The sequence below is a fragment of the Petaurus breviceps genome, unplaced genomic scaffold (genome assembly GCF_028583685.1).
Source record: "Petaurus breviceps papuanus isolate PSGF00001 unplaced genomic scaffold, PetGlider_PUasm1.0 78, whole genome shotgun sequence".
Classification (NCBI taxonomy): Eukaryota; Metazoa; Chordata; class Mammalia; order Diprotodontia; family Petauridae; genus Petaurus; species Petaurus breviceps.
This window is the reverse complement of record NW_027186502.1, coordinates 413747-439528: the sequence shown is the minus strand read 5'-3', so window position 1 is coordinate 439528 and position 25782 is coordinate 413747. Positions and strand designations below refer to the sequence as shown.

Below are 25782 nucleotides of genomic sequence, written 5' to 3'. Positions count from 1 at the left end.
CTCATTTGATGGGGTTGGTTTCAGCCACGTCCCTGTAAACATTTCTGAGGGAAAAGCTAGTTCATTAAATCCTACCTTCCTGGGTTACAAAGTCATCTTCTGCAAAGTCATTGAAGTTGCCACACAGTCCACAGGTCTTATTGAAGTGTCTTTCAGGCAACAGAAGCTGGAAGTTCCCATCGGCATCAATCTTGGCCACAAAGCCGTAGATCTCACTGGACAACTTGTAGTAACCAGCCTCCATTTCTAAATACAGCCCTTTGGAGGCATAAGGAATGGAGATTCTGCAAAAGAATTCATTGGCTTACCAAGTGACATGTTTATATTGCAGTCTCCAAAATTGCTCCCCCAATCCCATACATTTCTTTTTTTATTTACTTTATTTTTCATTTATGAAATAAAATAAGCATTTTCATAACCTAGTACAATTTTTTTAAAAAGGTGATTGCACATGAAACTGCAAATATACTACGTACAACTTGCTATTGCTTTCAAATATACAACAGAATTATCACATAAATTTCCTTTTTTGGGGGCGGCCAGGTGGCTCTGCGAGTAAGAGCACTGGCTCCAGTGTTGGGATGACCTGGAGATCGAATCCCGGGCTCAGACACTCAGCACCACACCCAGAAATAACTGGCCATGTAACCTTGAGCAAGTTACTTAACCCCGATTGCTTATTAAAAAAATAAATAAACAAATTTCCTTTTTTTGTTCCCTCACCTTCCATCCTAGAAATGGCTACCATTAGACAAAAATAGATATGTGATAGATATGTGTGTGTAAAATTATTCTATACATATTTCTATTTATCAGTTCTTTCCCTGGATGCAGATAGCATCTTTCTTCATGTCCTTTATAATTAATTTGAGTATTTATAATAGGCAAAATAACTTACCCACTCAAAGTCCTTAAAACAATATGACTGTTGCTGTATACAAACATTCTCTTGGTTCTGCTCATTTCGCTCTTTATTACTTCATGCAAATCTATTCATGTTTTTCTAACATCATCAAGCTCACAGTACTATTCTATTACAATCATATACCACAACTTGTTCAGTCATTACTCAATTTATTTCAACAAACATTTGCTATCCAGAAGCCCTTAGTTCCCTTACTTTGCCATTTACAAGCTTTGGGAATACAAACAAGGCATTTCTCTCTTCTAAGGTTCCGTTTCCTTTTCTGTAAAATGGAAATGATATTGCACTATATAACTCACAGGTTTGTAGTAAACAAAACATTTTTTAAATTCTGAAGTGCTATATAAATGTGAATTCTTGTTATCAGGATCTCCTGTATGCAGAGTGGCTCTAGGTGAGGGACAGAGTTTGAACAAGACATAGTCCCTGTCCACATGGAATTTACTCCCAGTTCAACCAAGTGAAACAGCATGGACTCATTCTAATTGGTCCTAGGGGTTAAAACTAAGAGCTATAGATAGAATTTGCCAAAAGGCAGGTATGTAGGCTTGAAGTAAGAAAAATCTTCCTAAGAATTGAAGTGGGCCAAGGTAGAATGGAGGAGCTCCAGAAGTAGTGGGCTTTCCCTCATGGCCTTTAAGTGGTGGCTAGAGGACCCTGCTTTCCTTTATGGGTTGGACTATTTGACTTCTAATTTCCCTCCTAACTCTGAAAGTTTCTGGATAAGTTTGGGAGAAGCCACTAGTAGAAATTAGGAGACCTGAGTTCTCCGCCCACCTCTTCCTTACATTATGTGACATTAGGCAGGCTGGGTTCTACATCAGCAAACCATGATAAGTTATTTCATCTCTCTCAGCTTTCTTGTTTTTAAAATTGGGGTGTTGATAATTCTACCACTGCTCATCTAACCCCAAGACAGCAGAGACAGAAAGGTCCCATCTATACCACAATATTCATAACAGCACAGTTTATGGCAACAAAAAAGCAAACAAACCCAAAACCTAGAAACAAAGTAAGAACCCATTGAATGGGGAGTGCCTAGATAAATCATGCTAGATGAATGCACCATAAGAAATTATGAGTATGACAAATTCAAAGAAATAAAGAAGATTTTAATGAAAGAGATGAAGAGATAAGAAAGCAGAACTAAGAAAGAAAATGTGTACTATGACCACAATAATGTAAATAAAAACAGAGCTGAAAGATATCATATTTCAAGCTAAATGCAGTGATTCCAGGTATTTGATGATGAAGTACATTTCTCCTGGTAGAAAGGTAGCATGGTCAATATGCTCTCAGATGCAATGGTCTAACTTTTTCTTTGTTACAAAGAAGGATTGTATTGGGAAAGAAGTATTAAGAAATGTTAATGATGTGAAAGACAAAATTCATCAATAAAACATCAAATATTAAAAATGATAGGCTAAGTTATATTATCTCTATGGTTCTCTGTAACTTTCTATGAGTCCTTGGCTTACCTTCGGTCTCCCTGTGTCACAGTGCCATTGATAAATAAGTGGATGTCAAAAAATTCCCCAAGATACACAGAGAGACTTTTCCTCTTGCCATTTTCAAAATCCCCTGCAATATTGAAAGAACCATTGGTGTATGAAAGGAGATGCATTTTCTTGTTTTTCTTAAGGTTGAAATCATTAAATAAAGAGACCTACTTATGGAATTCTTTAATATAGAGCATGAAGCACTATGAGCTAGCAGAAATCCTCCCAAGGAAGTATACCAAACAGATACTTTGGAATCATCTTGAGCTCTTCTGTCTTCCTCACCACCCCAGCCCCCACATCTAATCAGGTCCATCCTTCTATCCACTGGCCCACCTAGCTGCCTCTAACAGTCTAACAATTAGACATAGCCTAAGGTAGAATTGACTAGATGACCACTTGTTGGATATATTGTAGAAGGCATTCTTGTTCGGGAATGATTTATAGTAGATGACCTCTGAAGTCCTTTCTAACCCTGAGATTCTGTGCTTCTGGCATCCTTGTTCCCTTCTCTTCCCTATAGAGCCTCATATCACCCACCAAGGACATGAATAAGATTGGTGGGAACCTGTGTACCAAACAATTGAGTTGCTGGAAGTGAATTGAACACAATACAGCAGAGTTTATTTAGTTAACAAGCCATCAGGACAAAAGCACAAAGGAGGGCCTATGAATCATAATTCCAGGAGATAAGATGATTTCAACCAAGAATCCCCCCTCCGATAGGGGGATTAAGAAAAGAACTAGTCTGGTATGGCAGACAGAATCTGGACTTGGTATCCAGGAAGACCTAGATTCCAAAGTGAAGAAACAATGGATTTGGAGTCAGAAAACATGAGTTTAAATTCCACATCTGCCACCAACCACTTGAGTGACCGTGGTCAAGTCATTTAACTTCTAGGGCCATAATACTAACCTATAAAATGCATATATGGGGCAGGGTGGGGGCAGAGGAGCACCAGGGAGGCACACTAAATGATTTCCAAGATTCCTTCCAGCTCTAAATCTATGACTCTATGACCCATCTCAAATCCCACCTCTCTCATGAAACCTTCCCCAAGTATTCACTGATGCTCTCCCTCTTCTCTGAATTACTAAAGTCAACACCAACCAGTTTAGTATTTCATCATTCTCTAATTAGTTCATGTATAAGTCTTATCTTTTCATCTAGACCATAATATGCTTTAAGGCAAAAGTTGTCTCATACTTCTTGGTATTCCCCATAATACTGAGCACATGTCTGTGTACTTAGCAGATACTATTTATCATAATAACAGCTACCATTCACATAGCCTGTTTTACCAATATTATCTCATTTTATTTTTTCACCAGCTCTGTAAATCCCCATTTCACAAGTGAGGAAACTGAGGCACTGGCCTCTGGGTCACACAGTAAATGTCTGAGGTCAGATTTAAATTCAGCTCTTCTGATGTCCAAATCCAACACTATCTATAGTGCCAGCTAGCTGCCTGATTCAGTAAAGACTTGTTGAGTCATTCAGTCATATCCAACCCTTCATGACCCCTGTAGGGTTTTCTTGGCAAAAAATAGTAGAGCGGTTTGACATTTCCTTCTCCAGTTGTACCCATTTCACAGTTGAGGAAACTCAGGTCCAATGACTTGCTCAGGGTCACAGAGCTAGTAAGTATCTGAAGCAGGATTTGAACTTAGGTCTTCCTGACTTCAGGCCCTGCATTCTATCCACTGCACCCCCTTAGTTATCACTAATGCCTGCAATGCTCTCCAGTATCCTTGGCTTCCTTCAAGGCTCATCTCAAGCACTGCCTCCTATAGGAAATCTTTCTAGATCCTCTCAGTTGTTAGCACTCTCTCCTCAAATTACACACATATATATGTATAAATGTACATATATATGTATGTGTATATATATATATGTGTCTGTTTAAATGTATCTTGCCAATAGAATGTAACCACAGAATTAATTTTGCTCAAATCATGCATAAAACATTCTATCTCATATATATGTGCTTGCCAAAAGGATTTGCCACCATCATAGAAGATATCTTGTGCAGAGCCTAAAAGAGAAAGGGATTCCCTATAGATAGTAATGTCTCCTAGATACTCCTGTTTACATGGGAGTTTGTATTTGTTGTATCAAATCCAGAACACTATTGGACTTTCTCAACAAGAACCATGTTTACTCAAAAAAGTTCAGCCTAACAATCCATACAAGAAAAACAAGATGGATGAAGAATGCCTAGGTTACAGAGATGCAGTTGAAATATCAGTCCATTGAGTTAGTAAATTCAGACATATTATCTGGAACAGACATAGCAATTGGGTAAGAAGTTGAACACAGAATTGAATAGGTGGAGAAGAACAGTCTAAACTGTACTTGGGAAATTACATATTGCATTAATGATTCCAAGTTATTTGCCAGCACAACAATCAATCTTTTTTACATAGATGCTACATGGTTACAAGTCTTAGAATTCCACAATTTCCAAATAACTCAAAAGTCAACAGAGATGAATGGCAGGAGTAAGAGGGTATCAACATATTTCCAATGATGGCATCTGCTCTAGAAGTGGCATAAACACTATCATTCTTAATCTTTAATTCCATAGAGAATTTCTCTGCGCTGCTGGTGATGTTATATATGTTTAGTGGAAAGAACCTGGCTTCAAATCATGGTTCTGCTACTTACTGCCTATGTTGCCCTGGGCAAATCACATCACCTCCCATTTATAAAATAAGGGTTTTTTTGGCATATTATAAAATAAGGGTATATTTTTCAAAATATGTGATTTCTACGGTCACTTCAAGATCTATGATCCTGTGACTCCAATTGATAGGTCATAGAAAAATCATTCCCTTCCTCTCACAATGGCTTAGTGACTCTCATCTAAAACAGCTTGCCATTTCACAAGTTATCACAATAAGTCTTGACTCCCATATTCAATGCCCACTCACCCAAAATGGAGAAAGAGTGCTTCCAGCAGTCTCCAGTCAGGAGGTAACTGCAGTCTCCACCAAAGCTGTAGAATTGGTCATCAAAGGTTTTGATGTTGTCATCTCCAAAAAGGGTGCAGCGACTGACTGATGTCTGACCCTTCCTGCCTTCCACGAAGAAAGATGGAAAGGAAGCTGGGAGGATAGAATACAGGTCAGCACTACTGGCCTCACCAACCCAAGCTACATTAGACATGATAAGGCTGAAGGAAATGAGACTGAATCCACCCAAAGCTGGACTTTGGAATCGGAATTAATCAATCAAGAAGTATCTATCAAATGCCAACATGTGCCAATATGTACTTGCAAGAGACTTGGAGAATTGCTGTGACTGAAAAGATCCGTCATTGTATGGCCAGAATGATGAAAGGCTTCTTCAACACTTAATGAATAGTTCTTCAATTGTTTGTTTAATCAAGATAATAAAGAGTTCGTTTCTTACACTTGCCATTTAGTGCTATCCACCTCCAGAGAAAGAACCAATGGAGTCTGAATACAGATCAAAACATGCTGTTATTCACTTTATTTTTTCATGGGTTTTTTTTAATTCTGTGTTTTCTTTTACAACCTGATTAATACAGAATATGTTTTGTATGATTGCATATGTATATCCTATATCAAATAGGAAAGGTGGAAAGAAAAGAGGAAAGGAAAGAATTTGGGGATTCGAAATTTTAAAATTATTTTTACATACAATTGGGAAAAATGAAATACAAGTTAAAAAAAGTTTTGCCTTTTAGGCTTTGGGCCCACCAGGTTTGAGTGCCTATAGAGTTCTTATTTCCTTTTAACAGTGGCAGGTTAGAGGTGTGAGTAGTGGATATGGAGTAAGGTTAGAGTAATCTGCTGGAGCTGGCTCCTATTACTGGAAGGCTAATTGTTCAATTTTCAGTGTAAGCATTTGCACCTCAGAGATTGTCAAAGGCTACAAATTAGGCCTTAATTTATTGTCTTATTAATTTTTAGACTTAAAGAAATGATGGAGAAAATGTCAAAAAGGCACATTAAGCTTAAAAGTTTGTTCCACACATATTTTTCCCTCAGAGAGGCAGCTGTTAAAAATTTACCTGCAAACTGCTGAGCTGGGGATCTGCCAAACCACCCAAAATCTCAAGATGGAGAAAGCAGGCAAAGCAAGGAAACTAACATTGATTAAGTGCTCACTGTGTGCCAGACACTGTGCTAAGCATTAAGACAGCCAAGTAATTTAAATATTCTGCACCAGACAAAAACAAAAACATCTCTCCTTACCTGGTGTGAGGAGGCCAAGAGCAAGAGGTACATACATAATCAGCTTAAGGCACGTCATCTGTGAAGAGTATGGAGAAAGAATCCTGTCAGTAACGCTCAAGGTGCACTGTAAGAATATATGGTAGTAAGGGCGGCCAGGTGGCTCAGCGAGTAAGAGCACCGGCTCCAATGTCGGGATGACCTGGAGATCGAATCCTGGGCTCAGACACTCAGCACCACACCCAGAAATAACTGGCCGTGTAACCTTGAGCAAGTTACTTAACCCTGGTTGCTTAAAAAAAAAAAAAATATATATATATATATATATATATATGGTAGAATGTTCTACCACTGACAGGGTTTGGTTAAGGAGAACAAGTTCCTGGTTCTCTTCCTTCTCTTCTTCCTCCTCCTCTTCCTCCTCCTCCTTCCTTCCTTCCTACTTTCCTTCCTTCCCAGAATGAATCACCTGTTATTTGTCTTAAGCACAAGTGCCATCACAGCCCTCAATATGAAAGGCAGCTGTAATTGGTAGAAGGACCATTGGACTGGGAGTAAGGAGGTCTGACTTCAGCTCTTGGTTCCCTCACACACTGGTGGGGTGACCATGGGTAAGCCATGTAGCTACTCTGAGCTCATCTGTCAAATCAGGATCCTAATAATTATACCCCCTAATTCATTGGCTATTATAAACCGTAATGTGTTGAAGAATGAGATGTTCAGACATGGCAAGAGCTAGGTGGTGCAGCGGATAAAGTACTGAGCTTAGAAACAGGAAGATTCTTCTTCATGAGGCCAAATCTGACTTCAGACACTTATTAGCGTCATGACCCTGGACAAGTGACTTAATCTTGTTTGCCTCAGTTTCCTCATCTGTAAAATTAACTGGTGAAGGAAATGACAGAATACGCCAGTATCTTTGCTAAGAAAACCCCAAATGGCCTTGACTTAAGCGGCCCAACAATGACAAGGGCTCAGAATCCCTGAATTCAGAGTCCAAAGACCCAAATCAGTGAAAAATATCCTCCCTGCTTTCTTTCCCATGTTAATTTCTTCTGATTTTTACTACACTTCAGTTTACAAAATCATAGACTTAGAATTGGGAGGAACCTCATAAGTCACCTAATCCAACCCCCTAAGTTTATGGGTGAGGAAACAGGCTGAGTCAGAATCAATAAACATTTATTAAGCACCTACTGTGTGCCAGGCCTGTGCTAGGGACACAAAGAAAGGCATAAGACAGTGCCTGCCGTCAAGGAGCTCCCAATCTAAGGGGGGGGGCAATATATAAAAAGAAGCTGAAAGGGAGAGGGGGAAGGAGGTTACCTCCTGCAGGGGCAAGGTGAAGGCAGCAATGAATAGAAATTATCTGGGGCGGGGGGGGGCAGTTTCAATGTTGATTTCATCTTTCAGAATAGTGAGTTTCTGGAAATCACAAATTCCAGAAAACTAGTTCCCTGAAAGGATCAGGTTTCCACTGCCAGCTCAGGCAAGCTAAGTGACTTGCCCAAGTGGAAAGAGTCTAAAAAACGTCAGAGGGGCACAGTCATTTTTCTCCAAGAACCAAAAACTATGGACCATAAGTTTCTGGTATAATAGTGATGAGCAGTGGTGGTGGTGTTCAGTTCTTTCTGACTCCTTGCAATCCCTTTGGGGCGGGTTCCTTGGCAAAGAAAGACACTGGAGTAATTTGTCATTTCCTTCTCCAGCTCATTTTACAGAAGAGAAAACTAAGGCAAACAGGGTGAAGTGACTTGACCAGGGTCACACAGCTATTAAGTATCTGAGGCCAGATTTGAACTCACAAAGAGCTCCAAGCCCAGTGCTCTATCCACTGTGCCACCCAGCTGCCCCCCAGTACTGAGTACGCCTTATTAGGATGCTCTTGCATGGTTTAGAATCATAGCCTTTTAAGGAGGGAAAGGAACACACATTTATGTAAGACCCAACTATGCTAGGAGCTTTACATATATTGCTTTATTTGATCCTTACAACAACCCTTTGAAGTAGGTACCTCGGGTTACACGCTAGCAAGTATATGAGGCCAGATCTGCACTCCCATCTTCCTATCTCCTGGCTGGGCTCTCCACCTACTGCACCACCTCGATGACCCTACAATTCATCACTTCTCTAGTCAGGTAAGCCCATACCCACACTGGCCTAATTATAGATTGCCCTCAAATATAGGTGAAGCCACAAAAAATGTGATATTTCTAACAAGAAAAAAATATCGGTATTCACTGGGAGAAAAAAACAAAACTGATCATAGTTTTGTTCAAGTTTTATACCAGTCAGGTTTACTTTGGAGGAGCAACAATGTGGAGTAGAACTTATTTTGAACTAACGTGGTAATTTATATTCATCAACCAAATACAGGTCACAGGGGAAAAATCTGACTGCCCTCTAGGGATGGTCCTGCCCAGGAGAGCTACAAGCCAAGGAAAATATTTTTGTCAGAGAATCAGGAGATTTAGATCATCTACTCAATGTCCCTCATTTTAGACATTAGGAAACTGAGGTCTATTCTTGGTGGGCTGCCTCTCCAACAGTTTTTGCTTATGAACTAACTAGTTTCCAGGCCTCTTAAGTAGACTATGCTAGGAAATGCTAATTCATTTTAATGTGAGTTTATGTCAAGTAGTTCACATCACATAATACTTTTTTTTTTGTTTTTTTGGAGGAGGAAGGTAGGGTAATTGGGGTTAAGTGACTTGCCCAAGGTCACACAGCTAGTTTGTGTGTTATGTGTCTAAGGCCACATTTGAACTCAGGTCCTCCTGACTCCAGGGCCAGTACTCTATTCATTGCGCCACCTAGCCACCTTTACACATAATACTTTTTAAAGTACTTTCCTCACCACAATCCATTGTTGTAAAATTAATTTTATAGAAAAAGAAACAGAGACCTGAGAAGGTTAAATGATTTTCCCAGGTTCCCTGATTTGAGCTATAAGACAAACCTGGGACCGAGGGAAGCCTGCTGCAAAAACCAAAATCGTAGAATGGACGCCAAAGGCCAATGTCCAGGACTTTTGAATCATCTGCTGTTTGGGATTGTATGCTGCCAGAGGGAAGCAGCTGTGTTAGAGGAAGAGGAGACAGTCAACAAACATATTCTCAGCACCTACTATGCCCCAAGCACTGCACTAAGGGCTGGCGATACAAACGAAGGTAAATTGTTTCTGCCCTCAAGGAGCTCACAGTCCAATGGGGGAGATAACATGGAAGCAGCTTTGTACATACAAGTGATCTGCAGGAAAAATAGGAAATAATCAACAGAGGCAAGGCACCAGAATTACAGGGGACTGGGCATGGCTTCCTATAGAAAGTGGGACTTGAAGGAAGCCAGGGGATCCAGGAGGTGGAGAGGAGGAGGGAGAGCATCCCAGGCACAGGGGACAGCCCGTGAAGAGGCCCAGAATGCAGAGGTGCAGTGTTATTCAAAGAATAACAAGGAGGCCATCAATGGCTCTAAGAGGATGTGGGGGAAGGGGTATAAGAAAGGGGAAGTGTAAGAAGACTAGAAAGGTAGGAGGGAGTCAGGTTATAAAGGACTTTGGAAGCAAAACAGAGGATTTTATATTTGATTCTGGAGATGAGAGGGAGCCACTCAAGTTTATTGAGGGAGGGAGGTGACATGATTCAAACTGAGCTTTAGAAAAATGACTTTGGTGGCTGCGGTGGAAAGAACGCTGGATTTTGAGTCACAGGACCCAAGTTCAAATCCTGACTCTACTAGGTCTTGCCTGTGCAATCTCGGGCAAGCCACTTTAGCTCAATATGCCTCAATTGCCTCATCTGTAAAATGAGGAGGGTAGTTCAGATGACCTCTGAAATCCTCTTCCAGTTCCATGAGTCTATGATTTGAAATGCTGGATTAGAGTTAGTAAACTCCAAAATCTATACTCGGCTGTATGACTTTGGGCGAGTCATTCTATTAACATAACATTTATTAGATACCTCACTTAATCTCCCTGAGCCATAGTTTCTCCGTCTGTAAAATGGTGACCACAGCTGCCTATAATACCTATCTCACAGGGGTGCTGTCAGAATCAAATGAGATAATGGATGCAAAGCGCATTATAAACAATAAAACACCAAGTCAATGTGAACTACCTTTGCTGCTTGGTTTATTTCCACCATTGCAGCCCAGATAAACGAGAGCAAGACTCCTCTCCATGAGGTCACTTCTAATTCTAATTCCATCTTCTCTCCCTTCTCCCTCCTCCCCCATCAAGCCTCCTCTACTCCCCCCCCACCCCCACCCCGGCTCACGCTGAGCAGTGAGATTTTCTCCAAACAAACAGTACCTTACCCTGGTGGGTCTCTGAGGCTGTCTGGAAAACAGCCTCCAAGATGGTTGACAAATGTCCTCAGGGATCCATGCTTCCCAGGCTTGAGGGTGGCTAGCTCAGAACCCTTTTGACTCTGAAATGTCTAGTTATTAAGCAGCCAAGAGCCTGGGTCTTTATGCAAAGGGACATAAAGTCAAAGTGTTGACGTCAGTCATTGCGTCCCCCACCCCCATCCACAATAGCCAACCTGTTTCTAGGGGGAATTGGCCTCCACTTTATTGCCAGAAGAAAAAAAAAGCCAAACAATGGAAGGAAATGGTATTAGACACCCCACAGTGCAGATAAGACTTTGAAGACTTTGGTGGGAGCCCTCATTGGCAAGGCACTTAATGAGCTGAACTTGGCCCCTCCATCCTTTTTGCCTCCTAAAAGAACTCTAAGGAAGAGAAAGTAAAAAAGCAGGCAATGCCCAGGCAGCAGATCAATGCCTCTGCTTCATCTGGCTACTGGCCATAGTGGGGCTCCAGGTCTAGTGGGAAAGAAAACACAGAGACCAGAGCCAATTTGGCAGCTATGTTCTGGGGAAGTGGCTCCCCGACCTCTCCACCCCTCAACTGCACGTCCCAATCACCAGAAATCTATGTAGAATTTGTGAGGTTTTTCCAGAAAGGGAACTCAGCAAAATGATGAAAAGTCTTATGGTGCAATGGAAAGAGTGTTGGATCGATCTGAAGTCAGAGACCTGCATTCAAATCTTGATTCCGATGCTTACTAATTGTGTTAAGTAAGGATAATCCAGTTGGATGAAATTAGCCATTTTTCTTCAGCATTGTCCACCTTCCCTCAGCCCCATGTGTCTACTCCTTCCTTTCTGACCATCTTCCTACCTTCAAACCTATATCCGGTTTCCTTTGGTAACTCAGTATCAGTGGAACAGATCCCCAGTTATGAGGGGCTGGACAATAAGGCTGAGAAGCCTTCATGTAATTTGTAGCTTGAAGAGACTTTTAAAAATCATCAAGTCCAATATTTTCATTTTACAGATAGGAAAGCTGGGGCCAAGACAGGTAAACTGATTTGCTTGAGGTTACACAGCTAGTCAGTGATAAATCATACAGTTAGTTGTTCAGTAGTATCAATGGTTCTGTCCAACTTCTGTTCAAACCATTTGGGATTTTCTTGGCAAAGATACCAGGGTGGTTTACCATTTCCTTCTCCAGCTTATTTTACAGCTGAGGAACCTGAGGCAAACAGGGACAAGTGACTTACCAGAATCACACAGCTAGTTAGTGTCTGAGGCCAGATTTGAACTTGGGAAGATGAGTCTTCCTCATTCCAGGCCCAGCACACCCCATTCATTACACCACTTAGCTTCCCCTAAACTGTATCTTGCCAGGACCAGGATTCAAGTTTCCTAACTCCAAATTAGCTTCTTCCAAATACAACTGTCCTCATTTGTAACAGGGGGAGGATAATAGCTCCTACCTCCCAGGGCTATAGTGAGACTCAAAGGAAATACTAATTAGAAAGCACTTAGCACAGTGTCTGGCATGAAAGAAGCATCATATAAATATTGGCTATTAGCATACTTCAACTGTCACCAAGGGTAGAATTTCAAGCACCTTGACAGGCACAATGACAAAGATAGTTTTGGTTGGGGGACCCAACAGAGTCAATTCAATTTAATTTGTTAAATGTAAAAAAAAAACTGTACTAAGTGATGAGGAAAAACACAGTTTAATTGAGATAAGGTCTTTGACTCTTGGAGAGGAAACATGATGAGTTAACAGATATTACCTATTGATGCATGTAATTCTACAAGTCATCTCACCTCAAGGAGTTCAGTGACTGACTCACAGTCTTCCCTTCATGAGCCCTGTCCTCATTCTTGGGGATTTCAATGTCACTCAAACACCAAGACCTTCCAGTTTATCAGCCTCTCATGACCTGTACCTTCACTACAAATGAACAATATATGGGGATGATCTCACCCTTACCCATAACTATTCTACCACCATGATAAAGAGCTCTGAAATTCCTTCCCCTAATCACAACCTTCCATCTCAAACCTTCGAAACCTATTCTTCTTCCTCCCTGAAACCTCAAGTCACTTCCCTCTTTGCTCCCCAACACTTGTTGCCTAGATCTACTCCAGAAAAATATCTGGTCTCAACAGGGCCCCCAGCACTGCGCAATCATACTTTCATTCCCCCCTAATTGGCTTTAGATCGTGTTCCCCACGTGGCCATTCAAAAACGTTCTCAGGTTGTGCCCACACCTGGAATGCTCTCTCTTCTAACTTCTGCCTCTCCGCATCCCACGCTTCCTCCAAAGCACAGCTCAGCTTCCATTCCCTACAGGAGGCCTCCACTGGGAAGTGCCTCCCACCCCCCTCCTCCTACCCAAATTATTTTGTATTTACTGTTTTATTTTTATTTATTCATATACATGATGCCATGGTCCTCTTTGAAAACGTAGGACAAATGCAACCTCTGTGTAGACTGAGCCGCCTGAATGGGGATATAGCTAGTCTCGTCACTCAGCTTGTCCTCTCCCTCTCCGTCTCCCTCTCTTCCTTCTCCTCTCCAAAGGAAGGTAAATTTTGATGACCAGAAGCTTCCCCCCTTAACTTGGGGTTTACTCGCTAGATTTCTTTTCTTGCTTTCTTCTCTTTTCTTTCCTTCTTTCCTTTTCTTTCTCTTTTCTTTCTCCTTTCTTTCTCTCTTTTTCTTTCTTCCTCTTTCTTTCTTTCTTCCTTCCTTCCTTCCTTTCTTTCCTTCTTCCTTCCTTTCTTTTTTTCTTCCTTTCCTTCTTTCTTTCACAAAACTTTAAACCCAGTTCACTCTGACACAGATTGGACTACAATAGGTCCCTCTCCAAGCTCCACTTACTGGCTGTATTTTGGGACCTCCTGGCTTAGACTGAATGTTCATGGTAACTGTTTCTCTTTGGAACAGCAACCCTGAAGCTCTTCTACTCCCAGCTCAATTTTTAAAAATCTTTTTTTCTAATTAAAGGGGCCATCTCTTGACTTACTTCTTAAAGAGGCCTATTCACTGAATGGGTATTACCTCACTCTAAGTGAGTACATTAAAAGGCTTTAGCCTTAAAGGGCCAGGGTCTCTCACTACATCCTGGGCCATCTCCAGTCATCCTGGTGAATATCTGGCCACTGGATCCAGATGGCTCTGGAGGAGAAAGTGAGGCTGGTGACCTTGCACAGCCCTCCCTCACTCAAATCAATATCAACTGCAAGTCATGTCATCATTTCCCTGATGCCATGGTCCTCTTTGAAAACAAAGGACAAACACAATTTGCAAACATGTTGTTTTCCTCAAGTAGAATTCCTTGAGGCCAGGAATAAAAGCTAGACCTGTGAATGGTTGGGGGACAAATAATTTTTTAACAATAGCAAGTTTTCTTTTTCTTTTCTTTTTTTTACATACATGTTGCTTTCCTCCAGTAGAATTCCTTGAGGCCAAGGATAAAAACTAGACCTATGATTTCATTGGCATAGGGAACTCCCAGATTGGGAAACTCCCTGCACCAATGCAATTTAGAGAGTTGTCTAGAACATTGAAAGGTAAGTGACTTGCCCAGGGACATCTATCCAGAATATCAGAAATGGGACTTGAACCCAGGCCTTCCTGGTCTGAGGTTAGCTCTCTATAAACTATACCATACAGCTACTCGTGATTTTTGTCTTTATAATCCCAGTACCTAGCACAATGCCTTAGCATACAGTAGGTGCTCAATAAATGCTGGTTAAATTGAGTTGAATTAAAATGAAAGCCTCCTAATTGGTCTCCCCACTGATAGTTTCTTCCCCCTCTAATACATCTTCCATACCACTGCCAAAATAATCAGAAAGTACAGGTCTGCCCATGCCACTCTCCTGCTCAAGAGTCCCGTGGTTTCTTACAACCCTAAAGATATACAATAATATCAACAGCTAACATTTATTTAGCATTTTAAAATTTTTCAAAATTCTTTATGTATAGTTCTGAATCTGACACTTAAAGCACTTCTCAATCTGGTTCCAGCCTCCAACCTTTCATTTATGCCACTTTATTCTCCTTCACATACTCTATCTTTTAACCAAACTGACCTATTTACTATTTCCAAATTTGGCACTCCATCCCAATGGTATGCTAGTAAATGTTTAACAACCAGCTCTCGGGATGGAGGATGGGGATATAGCACACAACAAACTTTTATTTGATCTGTGTTATTAACATTTTCTCCATCACTTTCTTTTTTTTTTATTTTTTACTTATTTTATTTTTAATTTAGGAAATAAAACAAGCATTTCCATAACATAGTAGTTGTTACTCTAGATTGTACGTGAAACTGCAAATCTATTATGTACAACTTGCTATTCCTTTTAAATATATAATAAATTTATCACGTAATTTTTTTTCTTCCTTCCCTATCCCTGCCCTAGAGATGGTTACTATTAGATGCAAACATATACATATGTAAAATCATTCTATACATACTTCTATTTATCAGTTCTCCATCATTTTTTTTTAAGCAATTGGGATTAAGTAACTTGCTCAAGGTTACATGGCCAGTTATTTCTGGGTGTGGTGCTAAGTGTCTGAGCCCAGATTCGATTCCCAGGTTATCCCAACACTGGGACTGGTGCTCTTACTCACTGAGCCACCTGGCTACCCCTAAGTAATTGGGGTTAAGTAACTTGCTCAAGGTTACACAGTCAGGTGTTTCTGGGTGGGTGCTAAGTGTCTGAACCCGGATTCGATCCCCAGGTTATCCCGACACTAGGGCCGGTGCTCTTACTCGCTGTGCTACCTGGCCACCCCTCTCCATCATTTTCTTAAGCAAATTATGGCCCTTGGACCAAATCCAGCTAGCCCCCTGCTTTTGCACCACCCCCTAAGAATGGATTTTACATTTTTAAATAACATTTTATTGCATTTGAAAACATAAAATTCATTCTTAGCTCCTCAGACAAAAACAGGCTGCAGGGCTAGATTTGGTCGTAGCAGACTCCTGGTCTAGACAAACAACAAAACAATAAATCAGGCCCTGATTTGTAGCTGTTTGACAATTTCTGGGGTATAAATGCTCACAAAAAAATTTACCAATCAGCTCTCATGCAGTTGGAGCTGGCTCCAGCATATCAGTCAGCCCTTCTCTCACTTCTGATGCCTTTTTTTTTTGCAAGGGCTATATTTTCATGCCTAAAAATCATTCCTTCCTCTCCTCCCCCTCTTAGAATTCCTAACTTCCTTCAAGGGGCCACCAGTCTTGTGAAATCTTTCTTCTTCCTCCTAGTTCTTAGTGATCTCTCCTGATTCTGTTTTTTTTTTTAATTTACTTTTCTGTTTAAATGTTAGCGTTCAATGATGTATAAGCTCCCTGAGAGCAGAGACTGGTTCTGTACTGGTCTTTGTGTCTCCGGCCCCATTCACAGTGCCTTGCATATAGTAGTTCCCCCATAATTGTTTGCTGAAATGTTTGATGAATTTTGAAAAGTTCCTCCTTATAGCACCACCCCCCTCCTCCCCATCATGCTATGTGAGGAGAATCCTCCTCGACCTACTCTTAAGGCTAGTCTTGAGAAAACCCCTTAGTGTTGTGGAAGGAGAACTGGTTTTAGAATCCGAACCTGGGTTTGAATCCTGGATCTGACACTGGATTTGTAACATGAGAAATTCATTTAACCTCCTCGAGCTTCAGTTTCCTCATCTGTAAAATGGAGATAATAATACTTAGATTCCCTAGTTCACAGGGTCATTGTGAGGAAAGTGCTTTGTAAGTCTTTAAGTATATATAATTATATGATACAAATAATATAAATATATATTTATATAGAAATATTATATAAATTTGAGTTATTATTATTTTTCACCTTAGATTTTTTTTAATTTACCTGCCCAGTTACCACCACTTTCCATTCCAGGGAAGGTGGGGATGTTTTAGTAGAATAATAATATCAATAAGGCAGAAGAGTCAGGATTAACATGGTTTTACTTAATCTCTATGGGTCTCCCTTCCTTAGCTTTAAAATGCAAACAGAGGGCTCCATAATGTCGAATGTTACATCCAGCTCCAACAGTCTACAATACTATGAGAAGGTCTAGAACTCTCCTACATCATACCCTCTTCTTACTCTTTCACTGGAGTGGCCAACCAGGGGCCTGCCTATTCTTGTTCTTCCCCACTTATAGAATCCCACAGAATTTACTGAGGTCATGCCTCTCTCCTTTTCCTGCTCCTTCCTTTCCCTCCTGTTCCATATTTCATGTGCAGCATGAAATCAAAAGACCTGGTTTTAAATTTAAAATATTTGCTAGCTGGGTGACCTTAGACAAATTATGTAACTTATTTCTCCAGGCCTCAGTTTTCCTCATCTATAAAATGAGGGAATTGGACTAGGGATAGCTCAAACCAGCTCTCCCATTCTATGAGTATATCAATTCAAAGTGTGGCCTTGAGAAGTCCTGCAATGATATCCTAAAGAAAGAAAACATTACTAGGGAGATTGAAGTAAAGATTGATAGTAAAGACTGAAGTGGGTTGTTAACTAGGCAGGATGTGTTCACTCCCCACACATTAGTGCAGCTTGCAAGGTTGTTAGGAACAGGAATGGGGGAAAGGAAACAACGGAAACAGATGGGAGTATCCCTGTCTGGACACTTTGGTCAGTGTAGTGGACGTGATGGCGCCAGATTTATTGACAAGAAGCTCAGTTGAGTTATGAGGTCCAGCTTATGTCTCAGAGAGACTTTAACTAATGCATGAATTCCTTGAATTTAATGCTGGAAAAATCCTTAGAAACCATGGAATCTAACTTCACCAATTCAACCATTTAATTAAATTCAACCATTTAATTAAATTCAACAAGCATTTATTAAACTCTTCCCTGTGCCAGAAATTATGCTCAGCATGAAAACAGAACAATAAAAATGAAATTTTCTCTGCCCTCAGGGAGCTTACATTCTGCAATATCACTTTAAAAATGAGGAAACTTGAGTTCAGTGACTTGCACAAAGTCACATAGAAATGGGATTGGAACCCAATTCTATTGGCTTCAAGTCTATCATTCTTTCCATTAAATCACTTTGCCTCCAGAGACAAATGGAGGGGGTCAAAACACTTCTTTCCTTGTAGATCAATCTCTACTGAGATTATGTGACTAAGCTTGCTAAACTATTTGGAAAAGACTCTAAATTTTCTAATCATGAAAGTTGAGCAAAAATGGAATGAACTGCCTTGTGTAGCTCCCATATCAACAGATTTTTTAAGCTAAAGACAAATAAACACCAGGCAGCAATCTAGATAACCTCTAACCTTTCTCCAACTCTGAGATTTTATTTGGTACTCATGTGGCAATGGGTGCTGCCCTGAGACTTTTAAAAGATACCCATCTCCTCTTCCTTTAAATCATTTTCCTGCTGCAGGAAAGGAGGGAAGTACAGAAGCCAGAAGAATATTAAAAGGGCAGAAACAGAAAGGACATCAGGTACCATGAAAGGAGTGTTATGTATAACACTGGCATTTTTACAGGGGCCTTCCAGAGACACCACACCTTACTAAAGAAAAAGGAGTAATTAATGGTCAAGAATTGTGTCCAGATGATTGGGAGATTGATTTTTAGAGGTGATTTTGGAGTGGAGGTCCTTTGATTTCCATTCGATCTTCTCATAGGTCATCTTTATCAAGAACATCTAATCTCCAAAGTAGAAAACCTCCAATAAGCATGTCAAACAACTTTCCAGGATATCAGACCACTGAACTGAGCTTCTGGGTAAGGGGGCAGGATTAGAATTATGGTTACAGCAAAATTGGTACTTGGAAGTACAGTCATTGCTTCCCCCTACCACTCAATCACCCACCCCTCTTCTGGAAAGTCCCAGGTGACCCCACAGGCCACTAGGCACTTGCCGTCTGGGATTGGTTTGCCATAGGCATCTCAGAACCAAGTTCTGGGCAGAGGTGACAGAAAATATAAGGACATCAGTAAAAAAGAAATTTAGCCCCAATTGTCTTTCTTCTTGAGTGCCTTCTCAAGAAGGAAAAGAGAGGATACAGAGAACCCCTGGAAACCTAACCTTACTATCAGCTGCTTCCTCTCTCCCACAAGCCTATCTCAAGTGACCTAGTCTAACCTTCTAACTGGAAATCAATATATAACCCTAATGGATAAATTTAAGTCAGTTTATGAACTTCTCCCTTGATTCTTGACCATAGAGGGGGCCCTGAGATATGGTTTCTGCCTGTTATGTTTTTCCCAGAAAGTAGATTTGTGTCCAGGTCAATGCTGAGGGTGTTACCAATGTATTATAGCTAGTCCCCAGGAAGGGCTTCTAAAAATGCATGTATAGCCACGTTCCAAGTATCTTCAACTGCTCAAGTGAAAGTTCTGAGAATACCCTTTATAATGGGTATTTATTATAAAATACCCTATATAATGGAAATGTATTGATTGGCATAGAAGAGAAAAGGAAAGAAGGAGCATCTTCCATTGGAATGAGCATGAAACTGGAATCAGATGACCCGGGTCCAAAGCCAGAACCTCCTATCTAACATCATGCAATGGGCAGATTGCTGAATTTCTCTGAACTTCAATTTTCCCATCCGTATAACAGAGACAATAATATTTGTCCTATCTACCTCACAGGGGTTTTTGGGGGGAAAGTGCTTTGAAAACCCTACAATACTCTATAACTATGAGTTTGTTGTTACATGAATGAATGCATAAATGAATGAATGAATGCAAAGCACGTATTAAGTTCCTGCTGTGTATTAAGAACCAACGGAATACAAATATTTATCTTCTCTGGGACTCAGTTTCCTCCTCTGTAAAATGAAAGACTTCAATTAGATGATTCTTTCCAGTTCTCACTCTAACTACCCTAACTTCAGGGGAGCTTTGGATGGTGGGCCATTGATTAAAATGCTCGTATGAAGGACCTGCTTCTGTGACGCTCCCTAGGTAAGGAAGGAGGTAATGAAGACTATGTATGGTGTGAGTGTGTGTGTGTGGGTGTATGTGTGTGTGGGTGTAAGTTTGTGTGATGGAGTGGGGAGAAAGAAAGCCTCAACAATTGTTAATAGCTGAAGTGGTAACATTTATAACAAAACCACCAATGATCTAAGCCCAGGAAACAAAAGCTGGACACAGCCAAGGCCAGCAGAATGAGAAACAACAAACAACATTCCCAGCAGGAAACAAGGGAGGGCAGAGGGAAAGGAAAGCACCCACTATGAAGGTTCTAGTTCCTGATTAAGTCTATACTGGAGGCCCTGAAATTGGCGGACCAAACCCAAACCCCAAGTAAAGTTGGGGGGTAGCAGGGAGTCTAATTCATGTAGTCTTGATATGACCTCAAACTTGCCCACTATCATTCAGAGGGATGGTGACCAACATGTCATCCACATCTGGTTTTTCCCCACCAGGTAGCCACCTAGGTACAATCATACAGTTACAATCACACTCACAATTCTTTCAGTGTGGGGGGGATAATGGTGATACAGAAAAGACATTACTCAACATGTTATTTCCTGAGCCCCTACAGGTGTGCTTCCCATTTACATAAAATCAGTCCCCAAAAGACCATGAACTCTTAAATATAAAACATTTACTTAACAATGCAGAAAAAAGAATATTTCATAACATTCATTAGACAGAAGTAAAAATAAAAGTTAAAAGTCCTAACTTTTACTCAACAGAAGGCAAAAGCAGAAATAATCAAAACATCACAGTCCGTCCATAAATCTTGATCTTGGTCTCCCATCAATGCATGCAGTATCCACAGGGGTCAGCAGGCACGTACTTATAAACATCTAGCATGTTTATAAGGAGGAACATGACTAGGGTAATTCACCTCTGGACCATCAGCCCTGAGGTCCTTGTTTATTCCAGGAACGATCTGAATCACATGAAGCTGCTTCTCTGTTAGCTACTCATTTCCGGATTTTTACCACTCTCTTGGGAAAAACCATTCCTCTTTTGCTTTCAAAATGAAACAGCAGTGACCACCTCTTTTTTGGCTCAACAGAGAGCTGAGAAAAAAAAAAAGTTCTGACTTCAGGGACAAGCAGTTAGTTCCATTAAGTCAAAGAACAGCCAAGTTCCTCATATCTGCAGACAATCAGAGAATTATTCTCTGTCCCATGGAGCCCAAACCACAGTCAAGCAAAACAAAGTGTGGCTCAGCCATCTCTTTCTCCTTCTCACCAGAGGGGGCAGTAAAGAGCAAGAAGGCATTCCTGAGAGGACTTCACTCTCTCGGACTGTAGATGGCGCTAGAGAGCAATAAGCTCCAATAGCCAGATGCAGGATTCCGCTCTCCTCCAATCAGCGCGAAGCTGACCCAAACTTTCTCTAGCCAATCAGCAAAGCAAGGCCTCTCAATCACCAAGCTCCCAGGGGAGGGAGGGGGAGGGAGGAGGGGAGAACAAACCATGCTGCAAAACCTTCCCATCACTTCAGCCCCATTCAGTTTCTGCATTCTGTCCTCTGTAAGCAGGTTGTTACATTCACCGATATGTCCAACCAGAGTCTCCTGATGGTGACTTAGCTTTACTTTAAAAGGCTAGAGCTCAAGAAATAGACTTTTATGTCAAATATTTATCCTGTAATCCTTAAGAGCCCCCACTGATGTATTTACTCCCTACCAGTCAAGAGGACTTAATTCTCCAATTACACCTTACTCCCAAACCTGTTTTCACCTTGGGTGGAATCTAGGTGCATAAGGATAGAGCTCTGGGCTTGGAGTCAGGAAGCCCTGAGTTAAAATACCACTTCATTGAGCACCAGCCCAGGAATCAGAAGGACCCGAGTTCAAATTCAACCTCAGACACTTGACACACTTACTAGCTGTGTGACCCTGGGCAAGTTACAGGTACTTAACCTCTGTTTGTATCAGTTTCCTCATCTGTACAATAGGGATAATAATAGTACCTACTTCCAGGGCTGTTGTAAAGATAAAATTAGATATTTGTAAAAATGCTTAGCACAGTACCTGGTACATAGTAAGTGCTATATACATGTTGTTTATTTTTCATTGTTATTGCTATCATCATCACATCTTCGCTGTTACCCACACCCCTCAAAACTTCCCCAAGCCATCACTCCTGTTCCTTTCTGATCTTGAACTCTTAATCAATCAGTTCAATTTGACACTTTACTCTCTAATCCCTTGTATCCTTGGTCTGTTATCTCTCACACTTTACCAGACCCCAACCCTTGATGATCCCCATCATTTGTTTCCTCTGCTTCTACTCAAATATTGCTGAACTGATGTAAAAAAAAAATCACTCAGTGATGCTGACTGGGTCCAGGCCTCTCTCCTGGACCTCTCAGACATTAGTACATTAATGTACCTTGCATTCCAGAGTCTGAATTGTATTTATTTTATGTATAGTTACATATGTACGTGGTGTCTCTCCTGATAGAGCATGAATTTTATGAAGGCAAAAACTGCTTCATATATATTTATACCTACAATAATATTGTTTTAATATTTCAGATACAATAATTTTTGTCTTTATACCTACAATAACTAATATAGTGCCTGGCACATAAGGAATGTTTAGTAGGTGCTTACTGGTGATTAATCAAAGATATTTAATAAAATAATATAGTGTAAAAGTGGAATTGATTGATTTACTTAGTCAACCTTATCCTACTCCACTTAAAGTAAGTCCTCAATCATTTATAAGCTTTTGACTAAGTGTGAAAAGTGCTTAGAACTGGAGTGAAATTGCATAGGAATTGTGCCTAGATAAACTGAAGAAAAATGGCCATGCCTCAAAGGCTGTCTATAAATTAATTATCCAGCTAGTTTAGAACTGGGATCATTTTAAAGGTTGGCATTCCAGTAAAATCTCTGAAAAATAACTGCCTCAAGGAAGGCTGAGCTATTGTGATGAATAGAATAATGAATCAATTTAAGGGGGAGCAAAATGATTGTCTTGCTGCTATGAGGACACGCTTAAGATTATATCATGTACATTTGTCATGAACCCAGTCAGAATCACTATGTGACTAAATGAATCTGAACTGATAATATTGTGGGGAAGCACACCAGCGGGGGCTCAAGCTAAGTGGCACTGAAAAAATCACCCCTGCCTCCTCAGATATAGTCCTAGAACTCTAAGAGGGAGATGTAACATTGCTCCAATTTTTGAGATTCATCTGTGAGAGTTGGGATAAAGATCCCCTAAGCTTATATAGATGATAACCATTTCTATACCCTTAAACTGCACCCCTCCAGAATTGGATTTGGTTCCTTCCAATTTCAGAGTTTACTCATGATAACACATTGTAACCTGCCCGGGAAGTTTTCCTTAGTACTTAACAAATGCTTATTGACTGACTAACTTTTTCAAATATCCTAAAAATGCTTCCCCATATATGTGTCTAGTAGATCTACCACAGACTCAGCAAATGCCAACTTAATGAATTTAGAAAAACTCCAGAAGGTAATCTAGGTAATTCAAACAGCACAGAATAGAGGCAGGCATGGGAAAAGAAAGAAAGCAACTAGGGGATTAGCAAAATACAAAGGCTCCACAGAAGTTTGGGTCTAGATTTCCTATACATGGGCTCTACTGGGATTGAAACAAATATTTGGGAATACATCTCTGGTGAATGAACCAGTAAGTCAGAACTATTGCGAATCTGGAAGGTATACCTACTTTTTGGATAACATATCTATGTTCCCTGAATTTTCACTGCTACAAAGATAACAATTTTTCTTTGTGGGATTGGCATCTAAAGAAGAGTAGGAAATGCAGAAGATTCCCAATTAAGCAATAAAAGCATGGCTATTATAACGCTATGATATTCTGGAAAGGGTATGTCCTGGAAGACATAAAGAAGAGAAGTGTAACTAGCAATTTCAGCCCCTGGAGCAAATTCAGTTTATAGGATGAGGAGAGACACCCTAAGACTAATATATGCCTCCAACATAGGTTGTTGCTGAGTTCAGGCATTCTACACCACATGGGGCCCTTCAGCAGGTGGTACAAGATCCATCTGCCCTGACCAAGTGCAGTCACACCGACACACTAGTGAGGAAAGGACGGCCTTAATTAAAGAGAATGGTAGGAACAGGACCATCATGGGGGTGGGAGTCCAGGTGAGGTAGAGAGGTTCCCTTATTTCCCCCAAGTGCTGACATCCAAGGAAGTGAGATCCAAAGATCCCTACTGGGATACTCCATGTTTTGTGGTCTTCTACTAGCCTTGTATCATTCAATATAAAAGGACCACCATGGAGGGCCCATCCTCTCACTCACAGTGATTCAAAGCCACAGGCATAATTCTTGTCCATGTATAACAATTTAAAACCACTTCAGGGATCTTGAATGGCATACTCTTTCCCTATCCAGTAAGGGGTCACTTTGCTCTGGACTCATGAATCTGGTCTGGAGTGAGATCAATCCTGGTGCAATGTGGCCTTTAAATTAAAGAGGTTCACTCTCTTCAGCTTGTTATACCACTACTCCAGTGCTCTGAGGGAAAATTAAACTTTAGGTCTGGGGTCATGTCTTAGCTGTACCAAAATAAGGGAAGAAAGATATATAATTTACAAAGTAAAGAATGTTTGGAATGGGTATTTATTTCCTACATACAAAAGAAATGCTATACTCAAAATGTTCTCACTAGGTCGTATTTAAAGAAAGACAACACAATGCAGTAGCTAATAACTACCCTTGTCCTGAGAGCACAAGGACAGAAAGTTAAACAAGTGACAGTACTGATTTCTTCAAGTAGAAACATAAACATTGGAACATGAAACAATTTTCAGAGATGCTAAATAAGCATTGCTATATTTCATCTTGACTCTCTACTATACAAACAACTCTAGGTCTATATCTTCTAACAAGCCAGACCAGGGCTTGGACCCAGTCTCATGTCAGTGTTTATCTTTTCTGATGCAGAAACTCACCTTCCCACCAGTCAGCTCCAACCAATGGACTGGTGGGATCTCCAAGTCTTTAATTCATGTGATTGCCTCCAAGACATATCCATCGCAAGATCATGCTCCATTTATAATCTGGGGGGAAAATACAGAAGAAACAGACAGAGACCTGGTAGAGTACCCCTGATCTAACTGCCATGGGGAAGGAGTTGGATGGCCAGAGTGGGGGAAGGTCCTAGTTCCCCATCCTCACCCTTCCAGTGATAATCTTGGAGAACTCACATAAAGGGAGTTCCACTTTCCATTAGACTGTGAGCTTCTTGAAGCCAGGAACTGTCTTTGCCTTTTTTTGTGTCCCTAGCACAGTGTCTGGACCATAGTAAAGTTTAATAAATAATAATAGTAATAACAGGAACGGCTAAGTGGTCCAGTGAATAGAGCACCAGCCCTGGAGTCAGGAGGACTTGAGTTCAAATCCAACCTCAGACACATGACACACTTACTAGCCATGTGACTTTGGGCAAGTCAACCCCAATTGCCCTCCAAAAAGAAAAAAAAATAGTAATAACAACAACAAAGCTTAATAAATGCTTGTTGACTTGAGTTGACTTGACAGCTCAGGGTGGGTCACTCCCTTGTAAAGGTCCATAGGCTTCCTCTGCTCAGTAGCCAATAAAGGGATTTCTTTTTCACACCCAAAACACCCTTCAGCACTGAGTCACATGCATCTGGTAAAAGAAGCCAGGAGCTTCATCATCTCTGAGGCATCCAAGTGCTGAGCTAATTAATATATGTGGTCAGCTGGAATCAGGCAGGGAAGTTCTACAAACGTTCTGTGCAACCCCAAGTTATGCATTTTTCCCTGTAAATTCTTGATAAATGATTTACTCAATGCAAGGGAGGTTTTCTTCCAATTGGTTCAATATTTGATGGATACTAGTAGAGATACTATTTGCTGTTC

At 40.7% G+C, this 25782-nt stretch overlaps 1 protein-coding gene across 5 annotated transcripts in view; it reads right to left on the bottom strand.

Moving 5' to 3' along the window:
* VWF (von Willebrand factor) overlaps window positions 1-11184 on the bottom strand; it is a 212622-nt gene extending 201438 nt beyond the window's left edge. Inside the window, exons 1-6 of one of the 5 annotated variants that reach the window (XM_069106080.1) lie at window positions 10937-11184; window positions 9587-9704; window positions 6649-6706; window positions 5359-5532; window positions 2404-2506; window positions 76-284 (exon numbers count right to left, since the gene is read on the bottom strand). In XM_069106080.1, coding sequence (XP_068962181.1) covers window positions 76-284; window positions 2404-2506; window positions 5359-5532; window positions 6649-6706; window positions 9587-9667 — 625 coding nt within the window. In that variant the 5' untranslated portion in view covers window positions 9668-9704; window positions 10937-11184. The remainder of the gene's footprint in view (window positions 1-75; window positions 285-2403; window positions 2507-5358; window positions 5533-6648; window positions 6707-9586; window positions 9705-10936) is intronic. The other 4 variants (XM_069106078.1, XM_069106079.1, XM_069106083.1 and 1 more) reach the window with 4 other exon arrangements.
* Between the last annotated feature and the right edge of the window lie 14598 nt (window positions 11185-25782).